This window comes from Calypte anna, chromosome 4 (genome assembly GCF_003957555.1).
Source record: "Calypte anna isolate BGI_N300 chromosome 4, bCalAnn1_v1.p, whole genome shotgun sequence".
NCBI classification, from domain to species: domain Eukaryota; kingdom Metazoa; phylum Chordata; class Aves; order Apodiformes; family Trochilidae; genus Calypte; species Calypte anna.
The window spans coordinates 5,096,721-5,122,505 of NC_044247.1; the positions used below are offsets into that span (position 1 = coordinate 5,096,721).

General features: G+C 48.4%; 1 protein-coding gene across 9 annotated transcripts in view; it reads right to left on the reverse strand.

The window, feature by feature from the left end:
• The window catches only part of MBNL3 (muscleblind like splicing regulator 3), a 91,293-nt gene extending 83,695 nt beyond the window's left edge, over positions 1-7,598 (reverse strand). For 4 of the 9 annotated variants that reach the window (XR_003987495.1, XR_003987494.1, XM_030449380.1 and 1 more), the window contains exon 1: positions 7,234-7,323. Coding sequence is in view for 1 of the 9 variants with exons in the window: in XM_030449381.1 (XP_030305241.1) it covers positions 6,137-6,163 (27 nt within the window). In the remaining 8 variants the exon portion in view is untranslated. Of the gene's footprint in view, positions 1-6,136; positions 6,403-7,233; positions 7,324-7,489 lie in introns of those variants that run through there. The other 5 variants (XM_030449382.1, XM_030449377.1, XM_030449383.1 and 2 more) reach the window with 5 other exon arrangements.
• Positions 7,599-25,785: the final 18,187 nt, after the last annotated feature.

The window sequence follows — 25,785 nt, forward strand, 5'->3', positions numbered from 1 at the left end:
TTACAGCACAACCACCACCACTTCACCCACAGCCCCAGGACCTTCCACCAGAAGATCTCCAGATGTTTCACAAACATTTATTAAGTCCCAGCATCCCAATTAACTCCAGGAGCATTACCCCCTTATGACCAAGGAGAGCAGAAGCAGGCTGAGGAGTCCTTGTCTTCCAGTGAGCCTGTCAAGGAGCCATCCATGGGCAGCCCGACCTGCCACTCCCTCTCTCTGCTCATTCACACAGCTACAAGATATTTCAAAGGTTTTTCCAAAGCACATAGGAAAAAATGCTGCCATCCTCTATGCAATAAAAAGGTCTACTACAGCTTTCATCATCCAAATTAAAAAGTCAAGGGCAGAAATAAAGAGTCTCTGAAATATTCTGAAATCTCTGAAACTTACTGCTGCCTTGCAGAATGAAGCCAAACATCTTAATATGGAAAAACACCACTACTTTTGACCTAAACAGATTGAGAACAGGAAGTAAAAACAAATTAGGCAGCTGTGGCCTCCCCCACTATGAGCAAGAACAGAGAAACCTGCATTTCCTGCCCACACTCACCCAGGTCTGCACATGGTTTGTGCAGGGGGCAATCCCACCTAAACCAGCCAGATATTGTTATTTAAGCTCCCACAGACAAGATCAGGCCATTATCTCTGAGGAAACAGATGGGGAGAGCCAGTGAAAGAATGAGGGCTGCAAGAATCTCCCAAAAATACTGTACCCATTTGCAAACTGCACAGGGCCAGGCTCCCCTGTGAGGGGATTCCCCTTCTTTCTGTGGCATTCCTAATTTTCACCATCCAAATTTCTGACTCAGGACAAGCATATTTCAAGAGTTAATTTTGGTTTTATTCCATCATCACCAGCAAACCCTGCAAAATTAAGTCAAGCCCCAACTGATTCAAAACTTAATTGCATCTAACCTAAGTAACAGCTCTGTATTTTTGGGGGGGGTTTTGTATTTTTATTTTTTTGATCTTGTGCATATTACATCCTAGTTATATTTTCAAGCTTTCATTTGTACATATAGTAACAATCCAGAAAGACAGAGATGAGCTAATTTTCATATCTGCACTTGATTAAGGTGCTGGAGCTATTAAAAAAACTGACAGGTAGACCATGGGGCTTACAAGAAAAAAGAAACCTGAAAAAATTACCATCTAAGCATCTCTTTTGTTAAAAATGGTATCTCAATGCCAAAGGGGATGGCTTTAAGACCTTAGCAGAGCAATATCACAGATGTAATGCAACAGAAAATGCCATTTACACCAGCACTAAAGCTGCAGCTCAGACACTGGTAATTTGATTAAAACTCTGGTTTCAGAAAATCTTATAAGCATAATTTTTACTAGCTCAAGAAGATTTTTCCTACAAGGTTTTAAAATATCACATCAGGTGTAGAATACTTTGTAAATCAGAGTAAGATTTTTTTACTTGTGTTAATTTTTGTTTTAGAAAAATAACAGCACCCAGTGAATTGCAGCCACTAATATAACACTGCCTTAACAGCAGATCTATGCCAGCATTACCAAAAGCAGAATTTCACCCAACAACACTTCTGGGTAATACAGACATCAGCAGAACAGAGGGGGGGAAAAGCAATTAAACATGCACAACCACACACTTTGTGCATTACCGTCCAAGACTCTTAGAAGAGAAGGATGGGTATTTTGTGCCACTGTTTTGCAAGAAAGTAGTCCATGAGTAGCTCCTACTCACAGTGACCTCCAGGTCCTCCCTCATATTCTTTTAAATCCTTCTCGCTGCAGGGAAGGAAACTCCCCCTGCTCCCATTATCGTCCTGCGTGAAATCCTCTCTCTGCCCCAGTAAAAATAAAATTAAAATAATTTTTAAAAAATTATTAAAAATCCAAGTTTATCACGCCGAGGAAAGAACAGTAAGTGGCAAAGCGAAAAGGCAGTCAGAAGTGCCGCCAAAATGAGCTCTTCCTCAAAAAAAAAAGCCCTCCCTTAGGAAGCCTGCCAGTCAAACCCGATCACGAGGCTGTTTTCCGAGGGTGAATAGAGTTCTTATTGACACAGCTTATGTCTGCAGCATGCAGCCCTCCGCAAGGCTTTCAAGAGCAGATCGGATTACACAGACACATTCTCTCTGATTTTATGCATTCAGAAGCCCTCAGACATAAAATACCCAGCTCTGAAGGCCACCGGTTTTTCAGCTTGCTATCAGCCGATGTGTCCAAGGGAGGGGGGTGAAATAAATAAGTAAATACATTTTAAAAAGGAGGCAAAGAAATCCTGGCACCCTGGCTCCAGAGGACCTCACCCTTGCTGAGCAGGGCTGTGTAATTTGGAGGCCAAACCACAGATTTGCTCCATGTGAGTAATAGGAGACGACTCACTCCCATGGTGGGTACTTAGCATCTGGACAAGAGAAGGGGAAAAATAAATATCTGCTGACACTCTTTAAAATGAGGGAAGATAACATCACTGTGGGTAGGCAATCCTTCCTGGAAGATGGCATGGAAAAAGGGGAGGATACACACCTTTTAAAAGAACACCAACCATTGCCACAGTTCAGCATTCAAGAGGTGCTCAACTGCAAAAGCACCGCAAGCACAAATTCAGACAAATCATCTACACAAGAGCAACAACTTGCACACACATGGGAACTTGAAAGTAAAAAACCTAAAAGGATCAATTTATACTGTTACTAAGGGAGCACGATGAGGAACCACATTGCAGAAGACATCCATCCAAAGTCTGGAGAACTTTTGGTGCTGCACTAAAGGTGAGCAGAGAATTACAAATGTTCTGCTATTAGAAATGCTCCAGCCAAAAGACTGCATTTCAGCACGGGAGACAAGCCTGTGCTTAAATTACACGACAAATTAGGACCTCAGCATTGCCCTAGAGAACAATTCATACACTGCCCACACTGACTAAAAAAGAAACTCACAAAACAGTGTAACAAGAAAAGCAGTGCAGTAACTGGTTCCCTATCACCTAAAAGGGAACCACTCCTGCACCAATTCATAAACACTGAATTGAAGCTTCCCACTGAAATAGTACATATGGCAAAAATAGCAAATCAAGCAAGCTTGAGCTTCAGAGCTTTTGAGGGATTTTAAGAGCAAACACACACTGCTCAATAAAGACATGCTCTCCTTCTCTTACAGGCTGCAATCACTCCCCAACTAGGTGTTTCTATCCTGTTTCAAAAGATTTGTCTCGCATTATTTTTGGGTGCTCAGAGGCTGGATCTGGGTAACCCAAATGTGCAGTGCCCTGTCTGCCTACAGGGGCAGCTCTTTGCTTGCCTGTTCTCTCCCCTTTCCAGAGTGCAGCAACAGCCACAGCTCCTATAACTACCTTTGGAAACTGAGATCTAAGGCAACTCTGCTTTTCAGTGCACAGCCTCCCACTCAATGAGCAGCCTTGTGTTTCTAGTATTCATTTGAGTTTCCACACACGACTTCTAGTATGTTCATGGTCAGAAAGGCCTGCTCCTGTGATGGCTACATATTCTTTCCCAATGTGTCTGACTCACAGTGGTTTGCTACACTGCCAAAGCCAAGGTCTCCCCACTGGCATGGCAGGGGTATCCTGCTGCAGGCATCACTCACCCAATTCTGACCGCAGATTCATCATCATCATCACTTGTGCCTACATTAGCCACAAAGAAAATCTTCCTTGGCTTTCATGCTCCTGGACTAAATGCAGGCACCAGTGACTAGGAAAGCCATGGTTTGAATCGTGCATGAAGAAAGATCAATTTGCAAGACACCAGCAATGCGGGTTTGCTCTCAGCACAGACCAGTGCTGACAATAAAAGCAGCAGTCCAGCCTCACCTTGTCTTGTCTGCACACCCAGGTCCTTATGCCAATACAACTCTTTCTGTGGCCACATGCCGAAGCAAACCAAGGAAGCAGTGATGGCTAAAACGAGCATTGCTTTCTTCCTTGTTATTCTGCAAGGTTATTCTTAATCCATAAGGGTGGTGAAGAGACTGGAGCAAAGTGCTAGAAGCAGAACCACTTTTTCCACGAGACCACGAGCTTCAAAACTGATTTGCAAACTGTACTGCAAAAGGTAAGAAAACTAACATCCCACCTTGGTAGTCATAAGTTTTAAAGCCCCACTTTGAGATTCCATTAAATGCACGGAACAGCCACTCACAACCTCATTTCTGGTGGCAGCACAAGTGCAAAACTCTAAGGTCCACACATTCATTTTGCTACGATGGGACAAGCCCAGGAGACAACTTCTAGGCCTATAGAAATCTAAGAATATCATTTAAGCCTAATGTCAGCCTTTCCAGAACAGAGAAGAAGGATGCAGAAGAAGCCTCCACTGCTCATGTACTGGAATTGGGCATGGAAATAAGTCTGAGAAGCATCCCTACTCATCAGTAACTTCCTGCAGCATGTGGGACAGCATCAGGAAGAAGGAATGGGAGCCCAGATCCACTCCCTCATTCTGTGGGGTTCCCTCACTTATCCACAGAGATGGAAAGCATGTGGTATCCTGCCTTCTCCTGACCTGGCCAGTTGCTGCAGGAGGCTGAGAAACAAAGGTTACAGCACCAAGGGGCTAATTTCCTTGCTGAACATCAGGTCTACTTTGAACCCCTGCTGGCACATCCCAAACCATCTGGAATATAGCACCAGGTCCGCTACACACATGAAACTGTACACAGGCTGAACCAGGTGCATATGTAAAACTGCTGCTTCTGGGAAGGCTGACTGTGCCCAAGAGCACACTGCATCTCCTCCTGCTGTAAAAGCACATCCCATAATACCAAGAAGCTTCTGCACAGTCCATTGTCTTTCAAAGTGAAACACTCAAATGCTGAAATAGCTCTCAAACTTTTCTGGGCCATTACCGCTTTTAAATTACTTCATTAAAATATGTATCATGTCTATCTATACACGCACACACCAACAGAAATGAGCGGCCGTGAGAAGGGCTGCTGCCCACACACCCTAATTCTGCACAGTCTCCCAGGTCTGCCTGTGCACGACTGTACCACCACAGCTCCTCACCAGTACAACCCTTACAGAGCCACTTCGGAGCCCTGCTGGCAGGAATGCTGGAAAGACCACAGCCTGCAGGCTCACCACCAGAACACTTGCAAGCACACATCTTTTTTTGGGGTACAGAGAGCAGTGGGGGCAGGGAAGTTTTAAGACCAAATTACAGAGTCCTTTGAACCCTTCAGTTCTGCATAAAGCTGAACCTTCAGGAGTTTGCCCCTACCTCCACCCCTCAGGGGCTGAGATGCATGATTTGCACATTCATTTGTATATAAAGCTGGAAGGAGCAGGACTGTGCCACTATGGCATTTTTCCAACCTGGAGAGCAGCACCATTGCAGCCCTCACGTACACAAAATACCTGCAAGGAGGACCCATGGGGGGAAGAACATCTCTGCAACCCCAAGGAAGCTGTATAGAAACTTTAACTGCAGTACTTCTGCTTCTGCATAATCCCAGAAGAACGAGCTTAATTCAGACTGCTCCAACTGAGACACTCGATAGTTTCAACATGGTACAGGCTACTACCTCGCTCTAATTACAGGATGACGTTACATGTCCAACAACCGCTGCAATTTAGTCTTGCCTGATACACCCCAGCTCCAAATTGCTCATCCCACCTCTCCCATACATTTTGGCATCCTTTGAATAAAAGCAGGGATACATAACAACATTTCATTGTCACGCACACACGCACCCCAAGCCCCCCAAAGGTAAAGACATTAAATCCTTGTGGCAATGAAAGCAATGACTTCCACCACTGCAGAGCAAACTAGTTTTAGGCAAAGAGCAGGGACACAACACTTTTGTTCAGGTGCTTGTCTGCACAAACACGTTACAGAATTACTGCTAATAGCCACCAATGCCCGACACCACAAACCCACACATCGCTCCCCAGGCCAGGTGCTGATCCTGCACAGAGCCCATCTCTGCAAGAAACGACTTTTCCGAGAAGCCAAAGGTGCAGGATCAGGCCCCTCAGAGTTCACTACCTCAAAAGCAGGAGACCTTCCTTACAGCCGCGCACATCCTGCTTTTAAGCTCAAAACCGCATCCGCAGCTCCCGCTGCCACGAAAGCGAAAGGTTTCCTCCCTGCGACCGTCCGCCCGCGCCTGACCCGAATGCTAACAGGTCCCTTACTTGCCACTCGCCTGGCCACAGCCTCATGCTCTACAGGGGAATATTTTGTTCCCGAGCGGACGAGCCGTCCGGCCATCGCTCCATGATGATTCAGCAAGGGGGTGGCTCCCCGTCGGAAGGCACACCTACTGCGAGCTGTCACACCACGGGGCTCGGGGAAAATGGGAGAAGTTGCTCTATCATGGCTGCACTTTCCGAAATGCGTAGACCTGGCCTGGTAGGGTCGAGGGGTGCAAAAGGTGGGGTTGGGTGGCGAGGTGGTGGGGGGTGTCCATCAGCAGGCACATGGAGATTGTTGAAGTGAGTATCCCGAAATTATTCAAGTGAGTTATGCCTTTAACTAAGGCATAACTGAGGCAAACAAAAAAAGCCAAGCACTTTCAGAGCCAGCATCAACTTCGCCAGGCTGTGTCCTTTGTTTCTAGGCAGACTCCAGCGCGGTGGCAAGAATGAACAAATGCGCATGTCTTCATAAGAGTCGTGTGTCTCCCCCACACTCCCCCCCACCACAAAAAATAAAAAAAATTAAAAAAAGAGAAAAAAAAACACCCCTCCCCTCGGACCCTTTTCTCATCGCTGTAGCGGCAGGGGAGTCTGCCACATAGTTTGTACTGCTTTTTTAGAAGTAGAAGACCACTTCCACTCTGCTCTGAGCAGGCATTTCGCTACGAGGCGTTCTGGGCAAGACAGCGCCTGGAACATTTTCAGCTGCAAAAATTAGTTTACATGCCGGTTTTTTCAGTTTGTTTTCGGGGTTTTTTTTTTGTTTGTTTGTTTTTCTTTATAGGATTTTTGGCTTTTTTTTAATAGGACGAAACGACACCCCTAGCAACGCACCGCGCCAGCCACCCTCCACAGCCGCTCCCGCCGCCGCTGAGCTGGGCCGGGGCCGGCCAGCCCGCTCGCCGCTGGCAGACAAAAGAGCGATGGGCCGGCACCCCCGGTCGCTCCCGGGACAACCACCAGCGGCCGCCGAATCCCGGCCGCAGAACCAGACCCCTCCCTTGCCCCCCGCCCCGGAGCTCTCCCGCCTCGTCCCCGGGCGCCCCGCGCCTCGGCGGGAGCAGCCGGCACCCCGCGGCCGGGCCTGCCCTTACCTCACGGCGGCGGCGCTGGCAGGCAGCGGGCGGCCGCACCGTGCCACGCACGGCGGCACGGGGCGAGCCACGGGGGCCGGTTTAGCGCGGGGGCCGGCTGCGCGCCGCCATTTTAACGCCTCCCGCCCGCCCTCTGGCCCCCCCCCCCATACTCCCCCCCCCCTTCCTCCGCGGCGGGCGGCCACGCGCGGCGTGGAAATGCCGCCCAGCGGCGCCCACCCTCCCTTCTCCCCCCCCTCCCCTCCATCGCCGTTACATTGACGCAGAGGCTCCTGGTCACCGGGCCCGCCGTGGCGGAGCTAGCAGGGCAGCAGCAGCCGCCGCTGTCGTGGCCCCTCCGCCGCCTCCCGCCGCCGGGCGCACATGGTACGCTCCGGGGCCGCGCCGCGCCGCGCCCCGCCGGCCGCGCGCGCCGCCGCGCCGCCCGGCTGCTGCCATGGCAACCGGCCGGCCGGCCGCGCAAGGCAGGCCCGGCCCGACCCGGAGCCCAGTCGCCCCACCGGACCCCGCGCACCCTCCGCCGGCGCCGGGAGAGCGGCTGCCGACCGCTGCTCTCCCGCTGGAGGGATCTCCGGGTCGGTGGTGTCCCGCCGGGCTCCCGGAGAAATTGTCCCGCAGCTGCTGAGTTGCCGCTCGCCGCCGGCACCGGCGTGGCACGGGCACCGGCCGACGCACCGGAGGGGGAGCCCGGCCCAGTACTCGCGACTGTTCCCGACCGCGGGGCATAAACCACCGCCGCACCCTCCCACTGAGCCCGCTCTGTCCCCAAAGCCACCATCACAGCCACCTGCTGACCGGCTGCATCCCTACGGTCTCCACGATCAGCATCGCACGTCCCCGATGCGTCCCCTCTGTCTCCGAAGCCACCGTCGCACTTTTCTGCTCTGTCCCCCTTGTACGCAAAGCCAGCATCACATCCCCCAACTGGTCCACCCTGTCCCCAAAGGCAGCATCACACTTCCCCACGTTGTCCCCACTGTCGCCAAAGCCAGTATCACATCCCCCCCACTGTTTCCACCTTTGTCTCCAAAGTCCTCACTGCATCTCCTCTCTGAGGTGTTCTGTCCCCTCTGTCCCCCAAGCAACCATCATCTCCCAAGTGCATACTCATCTGTCTTCAAAGCCACCATCACATCCCCCCTCCCGCTGGGTCCTCTCTGTCCCCAAAGCTATTGTCACACACACCCACACACACAGGGGTTGTGTCCCTGCCAGCCTTGGCCATCCTTACCTGTGTAGTGGCACAGCTCTTCCACGCTGCAGTGCTCATTTTCACTCCTGGTTTGCAACAGAAAATTGTGTACGCTGGGACAGTCGCAAGGGAAAGAAAAAAAAAAAAAAAAAAAGGTGCAGCGTGGAGCGGATGAGAGTAAATCACAAAGCTGCCGTACATGTTCTGCATACTGCAAATGAGGAACTAATTTCCTGGCAGCCGTCTTCAGGATGCTTCAAGTCAGCCTTCGCCAGTGTGAACCTTGAAAACCTCACAGCATTTGGCTGTGAGCAACCCCACTCTTATTTTAGCATCTAATTCCCGCAAATACGGATACTTTAATTATGTATTTTGTTCGGGTGAGCTGAAAACAACCAACGACTACTGCGTCGCTGAGGAAAACAAAGTCAATCACAAATTTATTTTTAAAAAACAGCTTTTTATGGAGTCCAGCGACATTTGCTACATTTTGTCAAGCACCAGCTCAACCAGAAGCAGAAAGAAGCAGCCGAGGGTTGTTTACTGCAAAGTGGCCCTCCCTGACAGCAGCACTAATGGAAATGACTGTAATAAAACTGCCAGTGTTTGTGCTCTTAGACACAAAGCAGGAGCCCTGATTTCTGCACCCTGATCTGATGACCACTTTCTCAGTGACTCTCTTCCTAGTTACTGCCACTGATTCATAGTTGAGATCAATTAGTTAATGTTTGCATAGTCGGTTGAAGATGAAAAAGCGTTACATACTGCTAATAAAACCATAATGATCCCACTGTTAAACATTAAACACACAACGATGTGGGAAAAAAAAATAAAATCATATGTGTGGAAAATTCCTCTTGATGCAAGGACAAAGGAACAGCCCCTAAAAAATGAAGGATGAGCTCAAATTTGCATCAGAGGACTGTCTCAGGGTCTGGCTTTTGTTTAGCTCTCTGCTACAAATTATCTGTGTGGCCATGGGCACACGTCTGAAGCCAGCAGCTGCTGGAGCCCTTGGAGGGTTGACCCACCTGAAAGTGGCAAGTTAACCCAGAGCTAACCAAAAATCAGGTGATTCTTTTGGAAAATGCTGGTCCTGGTCATTTTGTTTCCCCAGCTGCTAAATGCGATGAGGAGTGCACACTGCAGAGCCTGATTTTCACAGGCAAGATAGCACAGCAGCAAGCAGACCTTGGCAACATGGTCTTTAAGAGCCAGGAGAGCCGTGCAGCTTGCGAGACACTTGCATCACATCACGGTGTGAGGAATAAAAGCAGGCGTGGGACTTTCTAGGAGTTTTTTTCTTGGCAATGAATCTTGTTTTAGATGTAAAACCGGTAGCTGTGCCACTGGTCAGGCTTCAGGTCGCTGTATGTAAAGGAAGGCATGTCTGATGCTTTACCTACGGGCAAGAAGGAGGAGAGGAACCAGGAAAACCACGTTCGTCTGTACCTTTGGGCCTGCACATTCATGGTAATGAGGCACCGGTGTTTCTAGCAGGGCAGAAGCCATGGGAGGGGATTTGCACAACAGAAGCTCCAGGCAGAGTGATCTCAGACAGCTCCTCTCCTAAAAGAGTAGCCCTTTGAGGAGACACCCCTTGCTTCCCTGACTCAACTGCTCCCTGCAAGGAGCATCCCTGAGCTGCAACGGCTTAGTGCATCCCCCTCCTGAAATCCGATGCTGCCCTGCTTTGATGGCGATCAGTTGTTTACTGCAGAAAAGCTGAATCATGAAACAGAGGTTATAAACAAGGTTATTTTTAACGAAGGAAACAAATCCCGCATCATGCTGAAGTCAGAGCAAGAGACTATCAGCAAGGGCTTATGGGGCTCACTCCTGCCTCAATACTCTTCGTGTCCTGAAGCAAATCACAGTCTCTGTAACCTTTAATTTACCTGCTTGTATCATGGACCAAGCAGCAGACTCTAGTTGCACTTTCTTTGTACAATGAAGCTCCTGGAGGGATAGTAAGGCCATGCTGGGAGATGCACAGTGCCAGGGGCTGGCTTTTCACTGTCACCCAGCACCTTGCAGAGCTATTTTCAGTCATGCAAGATGCTCACACTCAGGACAGTGTTCATAGAAGTTTTGAATGCAGAAGGAGACTATCCAGTCTGATTCTGTATTTCTCAGCCTTACCTTTCAATTCCCACATGCAACCTGGTAACTTCTGCTTCATTTTGCTCACTGAAAACTCAAAATCTTCAAGTTCTGTAGCCCAGAGTCTCCTGTTACTCCTGTGCTCCTTCAGGCACTGGCAGGCTGCAGGGTGTGTGCTGTAGATATCCAGCCCAGGGGAAGGGAAGACTTGTCTGGTACACCTACAACGAACTAAGAAATTTCTTGATTATGCCACTTCTTATCTCTTTCTCACGCTTGAATTCTTCCCAGAAAAGTGTACTTTGTTTTTCCTAGTGAAGATGCCTCGACTTGGAAAAAAGAGACAGAGATTGGCCAGGCTTCCTCACACTGCATGAGGAATGCAAACAACCTCTCAAAGAGATCCTTGTGGACTTGTCTACTGTGCTCCAGGCCCGAGTTAACAAATGCTTTGGGTGTGCCTTCAGCTTTATATAGATAACTACTAAGGTTAAAGAATTCTTGCTTTTTTGAAAGCCTTTCGTGTTCCTTTGAGCTAAACAGTGATTTCCATGTAGAAATACAAGATGAAAACCAAGACATAGAAGGCTTGGATTCAAAATGGGTTCACTGGTGCAAAGTCCTGGTTCACCTTCACCTGCCTGCTCTGAAAGAAGAAACCAAACCTGCAAATGCTCGGGACACACACCAGCCCTTTGGCAGAAGTGCCTGCACATCTCCAGCATGGCTGTGAGAAGTAGAACAAGACTAACCTTGCAAGCCAGTTCCCTCTTGCAGGTGCCTGCAAGGACACGTGGCTGTGTGCCAGTGGATGGAATAACCATCACCCCATGCTACTTATGGGCAGGGATGCTGCAAGGTTGCCTTAATTAGTGCTTGAAATGCCTCTGTGATCTGTAGATGAAAGGTGATTTACAGCTGCAAATTATTGCTCTTCTTCATGAAGTCTATTATTTTCTGGTGTCCCTCGTTTTGACTCATGCCATGTCCCCTACTTGGTGGAGGCCATATAGATGCTTTACATCTCCAGTTGGCTGCATGCTTTGTGATCTGCCCATAGCATCCATCTGAGGCAGCCTGGCTGTGCCCACACTTGGGCAGATTTGCAGAAAACTGCAGCACTTCAGCAGGTTGCTTAGCTGGTAGTTTTAGAGGGCCAGTGTTTGAGGGTGGATGCTCAGCTGGGTTGTGTTCTGTGAACAGGTAGAAGGTGAACCTTAAATTCTGCCATAGAGTGGAGAAACAGGAATATCTCAGATCTCAGTGCTTGGGGCTGCCCCAGGAAAGGAGAGGACCAGACTGAGGGCCCTCAGTCTATGGCTTTTCATCTGTGTCCCAAACCTCCTGGGCTGGAATTACAAAGCAGAAGAGGTCTGTGTCTTTGGCAGGTGTCTGGAGGGAAGGGATATTAGGGCTTTTTGTAAACAGCCCATGGACAGAGGAATTAGCAGGCAGAATTGATGTCCTTCCTGCATTATGCACCACGGCACACTCACCCCATCAGGCTACAGCAAGCAAGTGACCTTTTGGTCTTCAGTGCTAAATAAAACAGCAGAAAGTAACATGTGGTGTATGTTAGTCATAATGATGGAGGAAGAAATGTCCCTGATACTCCACCCTGCACAGTGCTGCCAAGAACACATGTGTGGGAGGGCAGGACTGGTGGCACTGGGCAAGCATGGCCACCCGGGCACCAGAGAAACTGGCATCTGCAAATGCTGTGACCCAGAGCAATTCCAGCATGGAATGGGAATTCTTTCCACTGCACTCACCATGCAGCTCTCCAGCTGGGAGATAAATGATCACTCACACAAACCAGCACAAGGCAGTCACAGATTTTTACAGTTGGAGGAGATCTCCTACCTCCTGACTAGCCCGCAGGAGTTTTTTCCTTCTCCCCCAAGGTCCATGAGGTTTTAAACCCCTTCAGGTGCTGATATTTCCAGGTAGCCTTACATGCCAGTGATAAAGAAGGACTGGACAGATGACTCCAGAGTCATCACAGCCCTTGTTCCATCACCCTGTCACCCTGGCTCCACCAAACCCTCCCGGCAGCTATTTCTCTGCACAATGAGCTGGTCTGAGGCTGCCGTTACCCTCCCCATGGACACAACTGTCACACTCTAATTCCAGCTTTGGCTTGCTCCCAGCAAACCCATTTGGGTCCCATTTTCATGAGCAGCATGGAAGGGCACCCGCTGCATTGCCCACACCAGCAGCCAGGCTCCCACAATCTCTGAAACACAGGCTGCTGCTGACTCTTGCTTGTCCCTGCTGTCTCTTTGGGGGCCAGTGTGGTCATGGCCATGCTTGCCCTCTGCAAAGCCCTGCAAGCATTCTGCTTGGCTGCCCATGGATGCAAAATGTGAACAAACCTGTGTGCAGAGCAGAAACAAGGCTGTACCCAGGTGGCAATGTATATACCTGTATATAGAGTATTTCAGAAGTGTTTGGGTGATGCTGTGACCCTCCCCTGTCCCACGTCCTTGCAGCACTGTGCATCCTCTGAGGTACTAGGAAAGCTACAAGCTAATTCCTTTTTGCTGCTGAAGGCTCCAGGACAATCAACACAGCAAAGCCAAACACTGCTATGGGGAGCACCTGGGTACTCATTGGAGCTCCCATCCCTGCTGCAATAAGTTCCAAGGAAAACATGGAAAGAAAATGTGTGGAGGTGAAGAGGTACCCTCAGCCTCCCCACCCCAGCCCCATAAAGTCCTGTCCTGGTCTCTTACTTGCTGTTGTGTTGCATTTTCTTGCTGAAAAGTTTTCTTCAGGAGGTTTTGTCCTGAATTCTTCAATGTGCCAGGACGGAGGAGCTCTGGGTCAACCATTGCTCAGCCTGGCAGCAGCAAAACTCAAGAGTCTTGCAGGAGCAGGTCCTGCACTGCATTCCCACACTCCCATGCTGACTGTGCTGACTACTGGAATGCTGGAAATAAGTCTGCAGCACCTAACCCCCCACAAGCAGAAACTTCTTTTAGTGGTTACAGCTGAATATTAACCTCACACATCTTATCAAGGGGTAAGCAGAGATGCATGGAATGGCTTAGTAAAACATTTTACATAAAAGGCAGACACGCCACAATGTTTGACACCTTCAATAAAGCAAATCCTGGTGGAGTCCTAGAGATCTTTTACTTCTAGCAGCTTTTTAATAACCATGAATGACAATATCCAACTGCCACAGCCCAAATGGAAATCACTGCTCACTTCTTCTGGAAGAAGAATGTTTTTTAGCTTTCTTCCCCTTTTTAAACAACCACTGCAGCAAGGAGACACAAACACCATCTTGGAAAGTGCACACAATCTCGCGGCGTGGTGACATTGACAGATGTGATGGTGAGGGCTGTACATGATGTTGTGATTTTTTATTAATACCTCTGCACTGCAGAGCTCAGTTAAGAAAAGGAGTGCCTGATTGTGTGGGGAGGACAGCTTTGTTCTTTGGACTTGTAATGTCAGAGATAGAAACACTGAAAGGGAAGGAGGACTCAAAAGGGAGGCAGTGGGCTGAGGGTGGTTGTGAGCATCAGGTACATGAAGAAAACAAGCCCCTGGTCATCAGGTGCTCAGGCTTTTAAATGAGCTGACTTCAATCAGCAACAAGAAGACATGAAAAGATGCTGTCGGTTTGTGGGAGATAAGGGAGGTCCAGATGTTTTAAACAAAAGTCTTCATGAGTTTTTCTTTGCTGACTGATGCAGTAGGATAACCATAGGACAGCGCTTGGTCCCTTTGTCCACCAAAGGAGTGTCCCTGTCCCTTCAGTCCCACACAAGCCACCCATGTAGACATATGCAGAGCCAGGCAAGATGGGGAAGGAGGGCTTGCTCCTTCTCTGCACCTTGCAAATATATGCAGCCACCCTTTTGCCCCTTCTCCCCAAGCAGCTATGGAGGAGCTGCTCTGCAGGGAGGACTCAGGCAGCTGAAGATGCAATCAGGCACAGCATAGAGCAGAGAGCAAGAGTGCCAGCACAGGATGCACATTCTGTCCCCAGTCATGTCACAGCACTGCTGAGGGGAAGGAAACCAAGCTTCAAAGGGAGGGGAGGCAGGAGGGGCATGAGTTTCCGGAGGCAGCTGCTCCCCAGTGTTTGTCATCATCTGAAGAAGAGTGAAAGTTTTTGCTCTCGGGATAATTATTAAAGACATTTGGGTTTTGCTTTCACAAGCCCTCTCCTTTATTTTTTCCTTTCTTTTTAATTAACTGTAAACCCCATCCTGGCTGTTAAACAAGGATCTGCAGGGCTGAAGCTTGAAGAAATGTAGTGATTTATGTTTATCTGGAAGCGAACTGGCATTTCTGAGGAACCCCACCCAAGCCCAGCAAATACGGAGGGAGTGTGCTGACTCACTTGCTGCTGGCACTCACTCCTCTCCTTCAATGGCTGGAGACAGCAGCCAATTTGGGCACATGTGAGACGGTCATGGTAAATCAGCCTTCAGTCTCCAGTGACTCTGCCTTACACCAGAGAAGTGCCTGCTGAAACCTCTGGGTCCCAGGAGAGGCTGGGATGGGAAGAGCAGCAGCACCGCAAGGCTGAGTCAAGCTGTGATCAGCAGCCTGAGGTGCTGAAGGACCCGGTGTGTTGGTGCAGCCTCTGCCTCCAGCAAGGGCTCCTAACTCACTGCCAATCCACAGGTGTTCAAGGCAACTGAAGGAGGAGAACCCCCCAGAGCTTCCTCTCTGGTAAGCCTTGGCAGAAGCCCCCTTGCTTTGCTAAATCGTGAGAGTAGCCAGGAGGGTGGCTGAGCTAGAGGAAGCTCTCAAAAAATCCAGTGTTGAGTGAAGAAGAATCAGCAGAGGAAGCCCCTGACACAGAGGAGCCAAAGTTACAGAAAACGGTTCAGCCATTCCTTGGTGTGAACTTGGTTAAAAACCAAACAAACAAGCAAACAAAGAGGCATTGCCACATTGTTAAAATGACCCCTGCCTACTCAGCTGCCTGTTCCCTCTCATTAATGCAGTTGTGTTTGATGTCGTCAGGAAAAAAAGTCTCTTTTGATTACAGATCCCTTGCCAGCTGTGAAAAGCCAGCCTCACAGACTGGTTCTTGTCTGGCTCATGGGCCTTCTCCCAGTGTTTGCACACTTTACACAAGGCTCCCCCAGGACCACCATCCTGCCAACCCACCTGCCTGCATGATCTGCTCCAAAGAAGTCACTTTCCCTACACACCCATCATCATCCCTGGGGGCACCTGGGCAGTGTTTGTGTACAACAGTCTGTGCTGAGCTCCCAGGGTTCCCCAATAACTAAAAAGTCAGCCAGCTGGGCTGGTCTTCCCAGCTTTTTTTTCCACTAGCTACCCATCCAATATCTGCTGTAATAAAAAAGGCAAAGCAGAAAACAATGCAGTCTGTTTGTGTGTTGCAAACCAGGAGAACAGCTGCTACTCCTAGGCTAAATGGGAAGCCTTGCTACGAGAGCCATAAAAAGTAGTTTGTACTTTGCTGCATCATTTTTCAAAGAGCAGCTTCTGCCAGCTTTGCTGCTTTTCTTTTTCTAGCTAAATAAACTACATTAGTAGTAAACAACACACAGGACAGAACTCAATGCTCAGCTGTGCCTTCGGGGTGTATTTGAGAAGGAGAAAATTCCCAACAGTGAACAGCACCCAGGGGAACCCTGTAGTGCACTCTCTCTGGCACCTCCTGACACAGCCTGCACTGTCCCCTTTGGAGACCTTTCTCTGCAGATCACAGCACTGACAGGTATCATGTCTGCTGTGCATTTCAGGTTGTATTGAAAGGGTGTTTCCAACTCCCTGGGTCTCCCTGGGTCATTGGTGGATTCAGGAGGTGGCTGATGCTCAGGGGGAATCTCTCTTTCCCAAACAGGTCTCCATTGCTCCCTCCATTCTCACCACTTCAGGCAGGAGTACATATCAGGATTCAGCAAAGCTATGGACTGCTCTGAGTTGGATCTTGGGCCAGTCTGGGCAGCACAGCCTGCCTACTCTCCACCATACCAAAACCCATAGGTGCTTTGTTTTAGGCATTACTCAGCTAATATATTTTTTTTCCCCTATGATTTACAAAAGGTGCACTAGTCACCATGAAAGAGGTGGGGAGGCCAGGAAGTGTTGCCACTTCTTGCACCACCACAGCTCAAACTCATAGTCCTCAAAATGTGAGGGTGTGTGTCTGCCACCCTCTGAGCTGTGCCACAACACAGCTGACATCTCAGAGAGCCTTCAACCTGTTCACTCGTGTCTGCTCCTCTCTCCCAGCCTGCTGCTGCATTTCCTTATCCCCAGTGACAGGTCTTTTGGGGAACTGCAGTGTAAGACCCAGAGCCACTTTGAAAATGTACACAGCTGACAACACAAAAACCCCTAGCACCAGAGCAAGAGGAAATAAATACATAGGAGACTTTTCTGTTTGATGGGAGAAAACTTTTGCCTTATTTTCTCTTTTATCAACAGAACAGCACTTGACAAGACCACTGCTTGGCTGTCCTTTTCTTGTCATTCAGAGAGAAATATTTCTTCCTTAACAGAGCTGATGTTTCCTTACAGACAGAAAAACAGCCCTTGCCTAAGCTGCAGCATAGACAGCTCATCAAAGCTGCAACAAAGATGCTCTTGTCCTGTACCACAGCAAAGCAAACAGCCTGTGCCTGTTATCATTCAGGCCTCACATATGCAGTGCTCTAACAACCATTACTAACAGCATGGGCTAAGTTCTCATAGCTCTGCCCTGATTTCAGCCTTGCTCCAGTAACAGCCCAACTCTTTTCTAGAAAGCTGTCAGTGCAAGGAGTGACTGGGAAAAGTCCTCAGAGGAGCTGGATGGCACATCCTGGCAACACAGGGCATTAACCTCCTCAAGGCTCCATCACTGAATGGGGTTTGTATCACCAATTCCTAATATCAGCTCCCAGGAGAGGGAAAAAAATTATTTGCTCTTCTGTCATCATAAGTCAACCTTTACAAACAAGCATCATTCAGCTGAGGAAAAAAGGGACCCAGGAGGTGGTTGGAAGCTGGGACTTCGCTGGGGAGCTGGGAAATCCCATTCCCTGTTTCCCAGCACAAGGATTAGGCAAAAGAAAAGGAACTCTCTCTTCTCCAGCCCCAAGGACTCTTCTCTGTGGGAAGCTCCAGGTATTGAAAGCACAAGGGATTTTAAGAAGAGATTAGGCAAATTTGTGGGTGACTGACACATGGGGACCATGGCAGTCTACTCCCACTCCTGCTCTGGAAAGCAAAGACACTGGAAGCAGGAGAAAAAGCTGGAATTTCAAATGAAAAAAAGCAGCAAAAATAATTTCCAGTACCCTGAAATATTTTAATTGTGTCCTGGATATCTTAAATAGTGTCAATTTGTCCTGCTGAGAGTGGTATATTGTGTAAAAGCATTTGGTGTGGAGCAGGAATAGAGGGTAAGCACCCAAAAGGACCATCATCACCTAACAAGGGACATGCATAAAAAGACAACACTCACACTGATATGATGGAAAGAAAAGCTTTTCCCCCATGTAAAGGTGACAAATATCATCATATTCAAGCAATATATTTGCTTTCAACAAAATTGCTCTTCCAACATCCCCAAACAGCTGTCTTTAAGATTTGCTCCTGAAAGACATCCATTTTCCCAGGGAAAAGGGCAGGAGAAGGGAGGAGCCAGGGCTTTGGGGTGAAGGCAGCAGCCTAGGAAATGGTTTTTCCGTAGCTCCCTCTAGTGTGTGCAGTCCAAAATGTGATTTAATACATACACTAAATTTTGGAGACTTGACGCAGTCTAAAATAGTTTTAATACAACGGGCACTTAAAATGTATTTCCAGACAGCATGTTTGCTGTAGTAGAAATTCTACCATTTTGCACAAAAAAAACCTGCTCCTGGACTGGCACTTTGCTGCATTTTGCATGCTCACAGAGTCTGATTTCCCATGGTTTTGAAACAAAAATTAAAAGGTCAGAAATACTCTTCTGTAATAGCAGCTCTGGCCTATTTTTCACCTATCACTTTTTCATTTATTCATATCTTCCTCAGGGACTAATCTACCTATTAGAATAATAAGGTTATTTTCTGAGTCTAATCTAAGAAAATAAATTAAAAAGTCTAAACCTTTCATTAGATCTGAGAGAGACAGAATTTCTCGGTCAAGGAGAGCTGAGACACTCAGGAATAGATGTCCAGCAAATAACATTTATTAATTATGCATATTCATACCCACAGTCATGTACAGCAGGCAGCCTCCGTGAGCAGACTCATAGAAGCCTGCCTGCAAACCAGTGTTTTAAGGAAAAAGCTCTTTTATTGGTCTAAGTAGCCATATAGTAAAGGACCTCACATTTGCAAGTACCCACTGAGCAAAATAATAGAAAAGCTATTAAAATCCAAAGAAAGATAGATTGTATTGTATTGCCTAAATAAAACCCTAAATTGCTACGATGTAAACATTACAGTTCCTACTTTCTTCCAGTGCTGAAAACCAAGCTGAACTTGCCCAGCACATATAAATTCTTTCAATAAACGTTTTTCCCTCCCTGTGATTTCTTTTTTTTTTTTAATCATTGTGTGTATTCTAAGATCAAAACCATGACTGTACTGGGAAAAACAGGGCCATTAAGGCTTCAGGTAAATAATGTGCCAGTGTGAGCTCACTGCCTGCCATGAGCTACTGAAGGACCCCACATCTGGTGCTCAGCATCTCCGAGCTCAGACCTCCCCCCTGAAGTTCATATGGGGCCAAGGAGGGGAAAACTTTTCCCCTGAGGACAGAGGTCCCAGCAGCAGCCTCAGGCAGCTGGTAGGCTGTGATGTGATGATGTGAGGCCCAGGTTTCTCTGCTCCTTGGCAGGTGAAAGAACCATGGAATATTCAGCCCCATGATCAGCAGCAAACCCTTCCTCACACAACAACCTGTTACAGGGGGCCTGAGAAATGGGCTCTTCTCTGAGGCCTCACCAAACACATCAACCCTGAGATGTGCCAAATGTGGCTCCTCTCTTACCAGCTGCATTTTTTTTTTGGTTCCCCATGACACTGAGCGGTCCTCTGAGGAGTCAGGTTGCAGTTAAGTAAAAGCAAAACAAAAAGTCATACTCCAATCCTTTGGACAAGCAAATTCAGATGCATCCTCTTTAATAAGCAGCCCTGAAAGTTAACCATGGCCATTGTCCAGGACTGGAGCTACAGAGCCTCATGAAAGTGCCTGGAGTGCACCTAAATCCTGCCAGGGTCATATATGGGGACAAAGGGCAGTCAGGACCTGCTGTGACCTGCTACACCAAAGCAATGTAGAAAATAATCGACCAGTTGCAGTGTGAGAGAGCTCATTTCTGCAGCTGACTGACAAAAGGCATTTTTGCCCTGCTCTCACCCTCAGAGCATCTTCCCTCCTGCCCCAGCTCTTTTCTGATCCCCAAAGCAAGGTGCTGCACCTCTCTGTGCCTGCGTTTCCCTTCAGCTGCATGGCTGGTACAGAATGGTGCCCCAAGAGCATCCTGGTGAGCACTGCAGAGGATGGAGGCAGCACAGCAGCATTCCCTGAGGCAGAAAGGACAGCAATGCTAACCCAGAGGCTGGTGCCAGCTGAAACAAATGTCTTTAAAGGGTCAGAGTCAACAGACTCATGAATATTCAGAACATGCATTAGCAGCAAGACCTTTTTTAAGACCATGCTGCAACTGTTAAGGGTGCCTGAGATGATGAGACACTATCTGCTGGCCCCTTGCATGTGGTGGGCTCCTGCCATGGTTCAGCCAGTTGTACTTGCACCCAGGCCAACAACTTTTTCTGTCAGAAGTATCCCTTATCATAGAATCATAGAATTAGCTGGGTTGGAAGGGACCTCAGAGATCATCAAGTCCAACCTTTGATCCACTACCGCCACGGTTCCCAGACCATGGCACTGAGTGCCACATCCAGTCTCTTTTGAAATATCTCCAGGGATGGAGAATCCACTACTTCCCTGGGCAGCCCATTCCAATGTCTGATCACCCTCTCGGTAAAGAAATTCTTTCTAATGTCCAATTTAAACTTCCCCTGGCACAACTTGAGACCATGTCCTCTTGTCTTGCTGAGAGTTGCCTGGGAGCAGAGCCCAACCCCCACCCTGGCTCCAACCTCCTTTCAGGGAGTTGTAGAGAGTGAACAGCAGCAGAACAGCAGCCAGCCTTCATCTAGAGACAGCAGGAACTGGAGAATCCCCTGCTCCCCTTGCTGGCTTGTTCCAACAGTTCATCACCCCAGTTCAGAAATTTGTGCATGAACCAGTAACATAAAATTAATAATTGCTTTCATCTCCTGCCATGGCAGCCACCTTGAGCTGCTTCTTCTACTGACAGCAATGATTCAGTAATCTAAAAACCATTGTATTGTGTTTACAGTATCATCAGCTGAGTATACATATACAGAGATTGTACTTACCCTCAAGGAAAGGCTGCTCTGCAGCCTGCAGAAGGTGACAGAAAGAGTCACCTTTAGATCTTAAATTTCCAATGTTTCCTCTGCAGTCTGTGGTTTGTGTTTCATTTTTGTACAGAAGGGACAGAAAAGCAGCCAGGTCAGATGGGCTTGTTGGGTTAGGATTTCAGGTATGGGCTCCCAGATTTAGCAAAGAATTAGCAGTAGGGAGCATTCAGGCCCTGATTTTCTTCTATCACAGCTCTTTATAAACTAATCCAGGCAGTGATGGTTTGTCCACCACCCAGGTGGCTTAGGAGAAAAGAACTGCTGGCCAAAGATGTTCAGTAAGCTCCATCTTGCTCAAAAGCTGAGCACTGCTGAGGGAAATCTGAGAGTCAAATGCTTCAGCTCTGATCTCCCTCTCTCCTTACAAAAACTGACCCACTGCTCACAGAAAATCAATGCAGACAAACTATAAAATGCCACCCTTCTGCCCTGACACGGGAAAAGAGAGAGATCAGCTCTGATAAACGCAAAGGGCCACAGAAAGTGCACTGCCTTAAAAAGCCATCAAAGTAATTTTAAAAGCAATGTGATGTTTGACAAAGAGCCAACACAACTCCCTCCACATGGGCAGCGACATCCCAAAAGTCCCTGGGAGGGAGTTAAAATTCTGCAGGCAGCACTTTGCGTGTGCTGACGCAGATGCAGCATTTCCTCAGCAAGGCCATAAAAGGGGGAAAAAAGAAAAAAAAAAAGAAAGAAAAAAGAAAGAAAGAAAATGCATTTCAATAGTCTGATCCAGCAGCTAGGGGAAGCCCCATTGCGTGAGTCAGCAGCACCGTGATGTCCCCACAGAACCAGCACCTTGTCAGCCTGGGCCAGGCAGCTGCAGTGTGGAACATGCTCTGAAGGACACGGGCAGAAGGCGTGGCCTTCATTAATTTTAATTTCTGTTGTCTCCACAATGGAGCTTGAGGAAGAGGCAGGAGGGAGCAGCTCTTGCTGCTGGGAAATCTGTTGCTGCTTGGGAAAGCTGCTACTGCAAACCTTGCCCCCTTTGCCTGCTTTGGTGCTGACCCATGGTTCCATCAGAGTCTGATGGATGTGTCCTCCCTGGGCAGGATCCAGCACGGAGCTCTGGAGGGACCCAGCAGCAAGCCCAGCAGGAAGGCAGCCAACCCCCAACAGTGCTTCCCAAAGTGCAGAGGGACACAGGACTTTGACAAGGACCCACCAGTGGCACAGTCCTCCTCTGTGCTCCCACTCACCTGCCCTGAGCAGTCCCAGTGCTGCCACTCTGCTCTGGCAGAAGGGGGGTCCCTGGTCCCCTGCATGCCCCTCCGATGAGGGCACTGGTATGCTCATGGCTCCCCAGCTGTGAGGTGTCTTCCAGGGTGATGGTCACATCCTGAACTCTTCACCTACACAAAGAAAGAGCTCTCCATCAGTCCTCTGGGCAAGAACCACCCACATGTTGCCTCTTGGCTTAAACATTTAACAAGGACAGAGAGGACACAACAGAGACCTGGGCAGCTCCACTGAATCAAAATGAATATGTTGCCATAAAAGACCTCCAAGGATTACAGCAAATGGGGCAATAGCAGCAGCAAATGCTCTTCCCAGCAGTAGCCCAGGTTATCCCCCAGCATAACAGCACTGGGAAAAGAGGCAGTGGAGTTTTAAACACTGGCTCTGACACAAGCAGCAGGAGTTATTCCAGGTGTGGCAGTTCTCCAGAGAATGCAAAAATCCCAGGAATGACGAATCTATGGCTGATCCCTGCAAACATCACTGGGGGCAACAACTGGGGGCACACTGGACAACAGACAGCGGCACATGGGGACAAGTAGGTGGTGGCTTCCATGGACACCTTGACCCTGGCACACACCACACATAACCAGGGTGTCCCAGCTTCCCAGGCTCACTGGGGCTTGAGCATCACAGCATCTTACCTGAAGAGAGGATTTTGGTAATTTGGATATTTACAGTGTCGTAAACCCACAAAGCTGCCCAATGGGAGCAGAGTTCAGTTCCCTGCCTGGCCCAGGACTTGAGACGTCGGCAAAGCAGGAGCTGCACCATAGCAGAGGGGCACAGGGGGTGTTGTGGGGTTTCTTTCTCCTCGGGCTGTGAGCTGGAGCTGTGGGGTGTTGCAGGGGGTTGTTGGTGTTGCAGGTCTGGCTGTTGCAGCAGTCGTAGAGCCTGTGTCACCGTGCAGGGCTGTGTCACTGTGCAGGGAGGGCTGTGTCACTGTGAAGAGTTGTCACTGTGCAGGGCTGTGTCACCGTGCAGAGGTGTCACTGTGCAGGGCTGTGTCACTGCGGCTGCAGAAGCCGCTGCCGCCTGCTGGAGCAGAGGAGCTGCAGCAAACCGCTGCATCCCGGCGAGCATCCATCCGCACGGCACTGCAAGAGCAAAAGTCACAGTGATTTTTTGGGGTTTGTGTAGGGCTTGGTGAAGGGGAAATCTATTGAGGATGTAGGGATTCCACAAAGCTTCGGACTCCTCCCAGGGTGGCCGATTTTTTTCGTGAAAGGAATCCAAAGGGTTGTCGGACCCTGGCACAGGCTGCCCAGGGAAGTGGTTGAGTCTCCCCTCGGAGGTATTTAAAAAATGTGAGGCTTGGTGCTTAGCTACAAATGGGTTAGTGGGGGACTTGGCAGTACTGGGTTAACAACTGGACTTGATGATCTTAAAGGTCTTTTCCAATCAAAGGGATTCTATGAATCTGTATGAAAGCCAGGTCTGTAAAACAACACTTTGCTAAATTGTGAGGACAAATCATTTCCCCAGTGAGCACTTTTTTACACAGATCCTGATGCTCAGAGGCACGAGGGACCCCTGACCCTGCTGACGTTTCTCACCCAGCCACGTAGCCTCTTTCTGCACCCATTTTCCATGAAATCTCTGCTGTGGGGCAGTCTTGGGGCCAGCTCACCAGATACATGCAGAACATACCTGCACACCCACAGATGCCTCAGGAGGGATGAGCTGGTTTCAGAACCCCCTCCCAAGACACCCCCAGCCCTGCAGCAGCATCTCCCCAGAGCATCCCTGGTGGGTGCTGTGGCTGGGAAGGCTCAGGACATGGGCAAGAGCTGGTCCTGACCCCCGGAGAGCTACAGCCTGAAGGGATAGGCCCCTGGGCCCCTGCCTTGTCCTGTGTTAATAAGGGATTGACTTCAAAGTGATGGAGCAGCTGATGCTGCTGAGGGTTCTGCAGCCATTCAGACAGCTTCATTCGTTAGTAATTAGGCAGGCGTTTTCTGGCATCTAGATTAATCCCACTTTTAATTATTTTGAAACTGTGTGAGATTTCCCAGGCATTAAAGATTATGTATGTGCTTGCTGATTCCACAGCAATTATTCTAATGTAATGATGTCTATTAATATGTTTCCCAGCTTGCTATGCCCAGAGGGGAAATTCCCAATTTCCCCCTGTGGAGCACACACCTCCCACGTGGCAGAACAGCCCCCCTCCAATCCACCTGCTTATATTGTGGAAAAGGATACTTTCCATGGGCTCCACATAATATTAATAACATTACAGAGCTCTTGCTATCCTGAGCACCAGACATAAATTGCAGAGGGGGAGAGAGGCCCCTGAGGCTCCACATCCCCTCGGAGCTCCTGTTTGTGAGAACAGGAGCAGAGACTCTGCTGGAAAAGCCAGAGCATCCTTCCTTCCCCAGGAACTCACACCCAGCTGCAGTCCACCTGAAAAAAAGCAGCTTATATATGTAAGGCTTTTTGAGGGTAAAAGGTCACAACATTTCTATTCCAGGTGGGGCTAAGCCATTTGACCTGAAATTAAAGCTTTAATTCAGCTTGTGAATAATTTGAACTCATTACAGATTGCCTTTACAATTTAAAGATAGTACTTAAAAGCAGAATGTAATTTCAAAGGGGAACAATAGAAGAACCTTCAACCAGAGTTGTTCTGAAATCCCACATTTCATTTGGTCTAAACATCCCTTGAACTCATTCCTCTTCCCTACAGCTCTCATGAGGAGACTATAGGGTTCAAATGACTATAGGCTCAAATGAATGTTGTGTCAATAGTCATTTGATAAGCAGTCATTTAGACCTTCTGTCCATGAATGCCCATCAGAAAAATACATATATTTGACTCAAAACTATATATTTTGTATTTTATGTGGTTGATGTACAGGTTTATGTCAACAACTGCTGGTGAACATCCTTGCAAGTGAAAACCTTATTTGCAGTCGTATGATGGAAGATAAAAATACAAAAAAGTGGACAATACCAAAAGGTAGCAGTTGAATTGTCATGAAAATGAACACTCTGCCTTCACTATAAATATCCTTTGCATATATATTGTTTCAGCATTTCATTGCTCCTAAAACAAAAAGCAATATAGCCTCACCTGCCTGGCCTAATGCATCCTCTCTTGCACAGCTAAACTGCCTTGGAGAAGCTGCTGGGTAGAGACCAGAGGTAAATTCACTGCTGGAGCCTCTTGAAGCTTTGAGTCAAATTTGATTTCAGGTCTAAACTCGTCCCTCTGTCTCTAGAGGTAGTAGAGCAGCAATATTAGCATGATGTCAACGCAGTTGACTCTGAACTCAAGAAATGGATTAAATGAAATTACACTCCTCCCCGATGAGGCTGGTGGAACAGGGAGATTGCTTTAGGAAATCCAGAATTGAATTTCACAGTTAAGATTTCAGATGTTGTGCTGTTCACTCCGGAAGGTTTTGCGCAGGCTGCGTGCTGAGCAGGAGCCTCAGCAGGGTGGGAAGGGTCCAGCTGCCTCCAGAGCCCACATCCTACCTTCCCTATGATCACTACTTGTTTTTTCATTGCTCTGTCCACCTGAGAGGCAAGAGATCCCAACTCTTCTGTTCCAGCATCACCACTACTCCACAT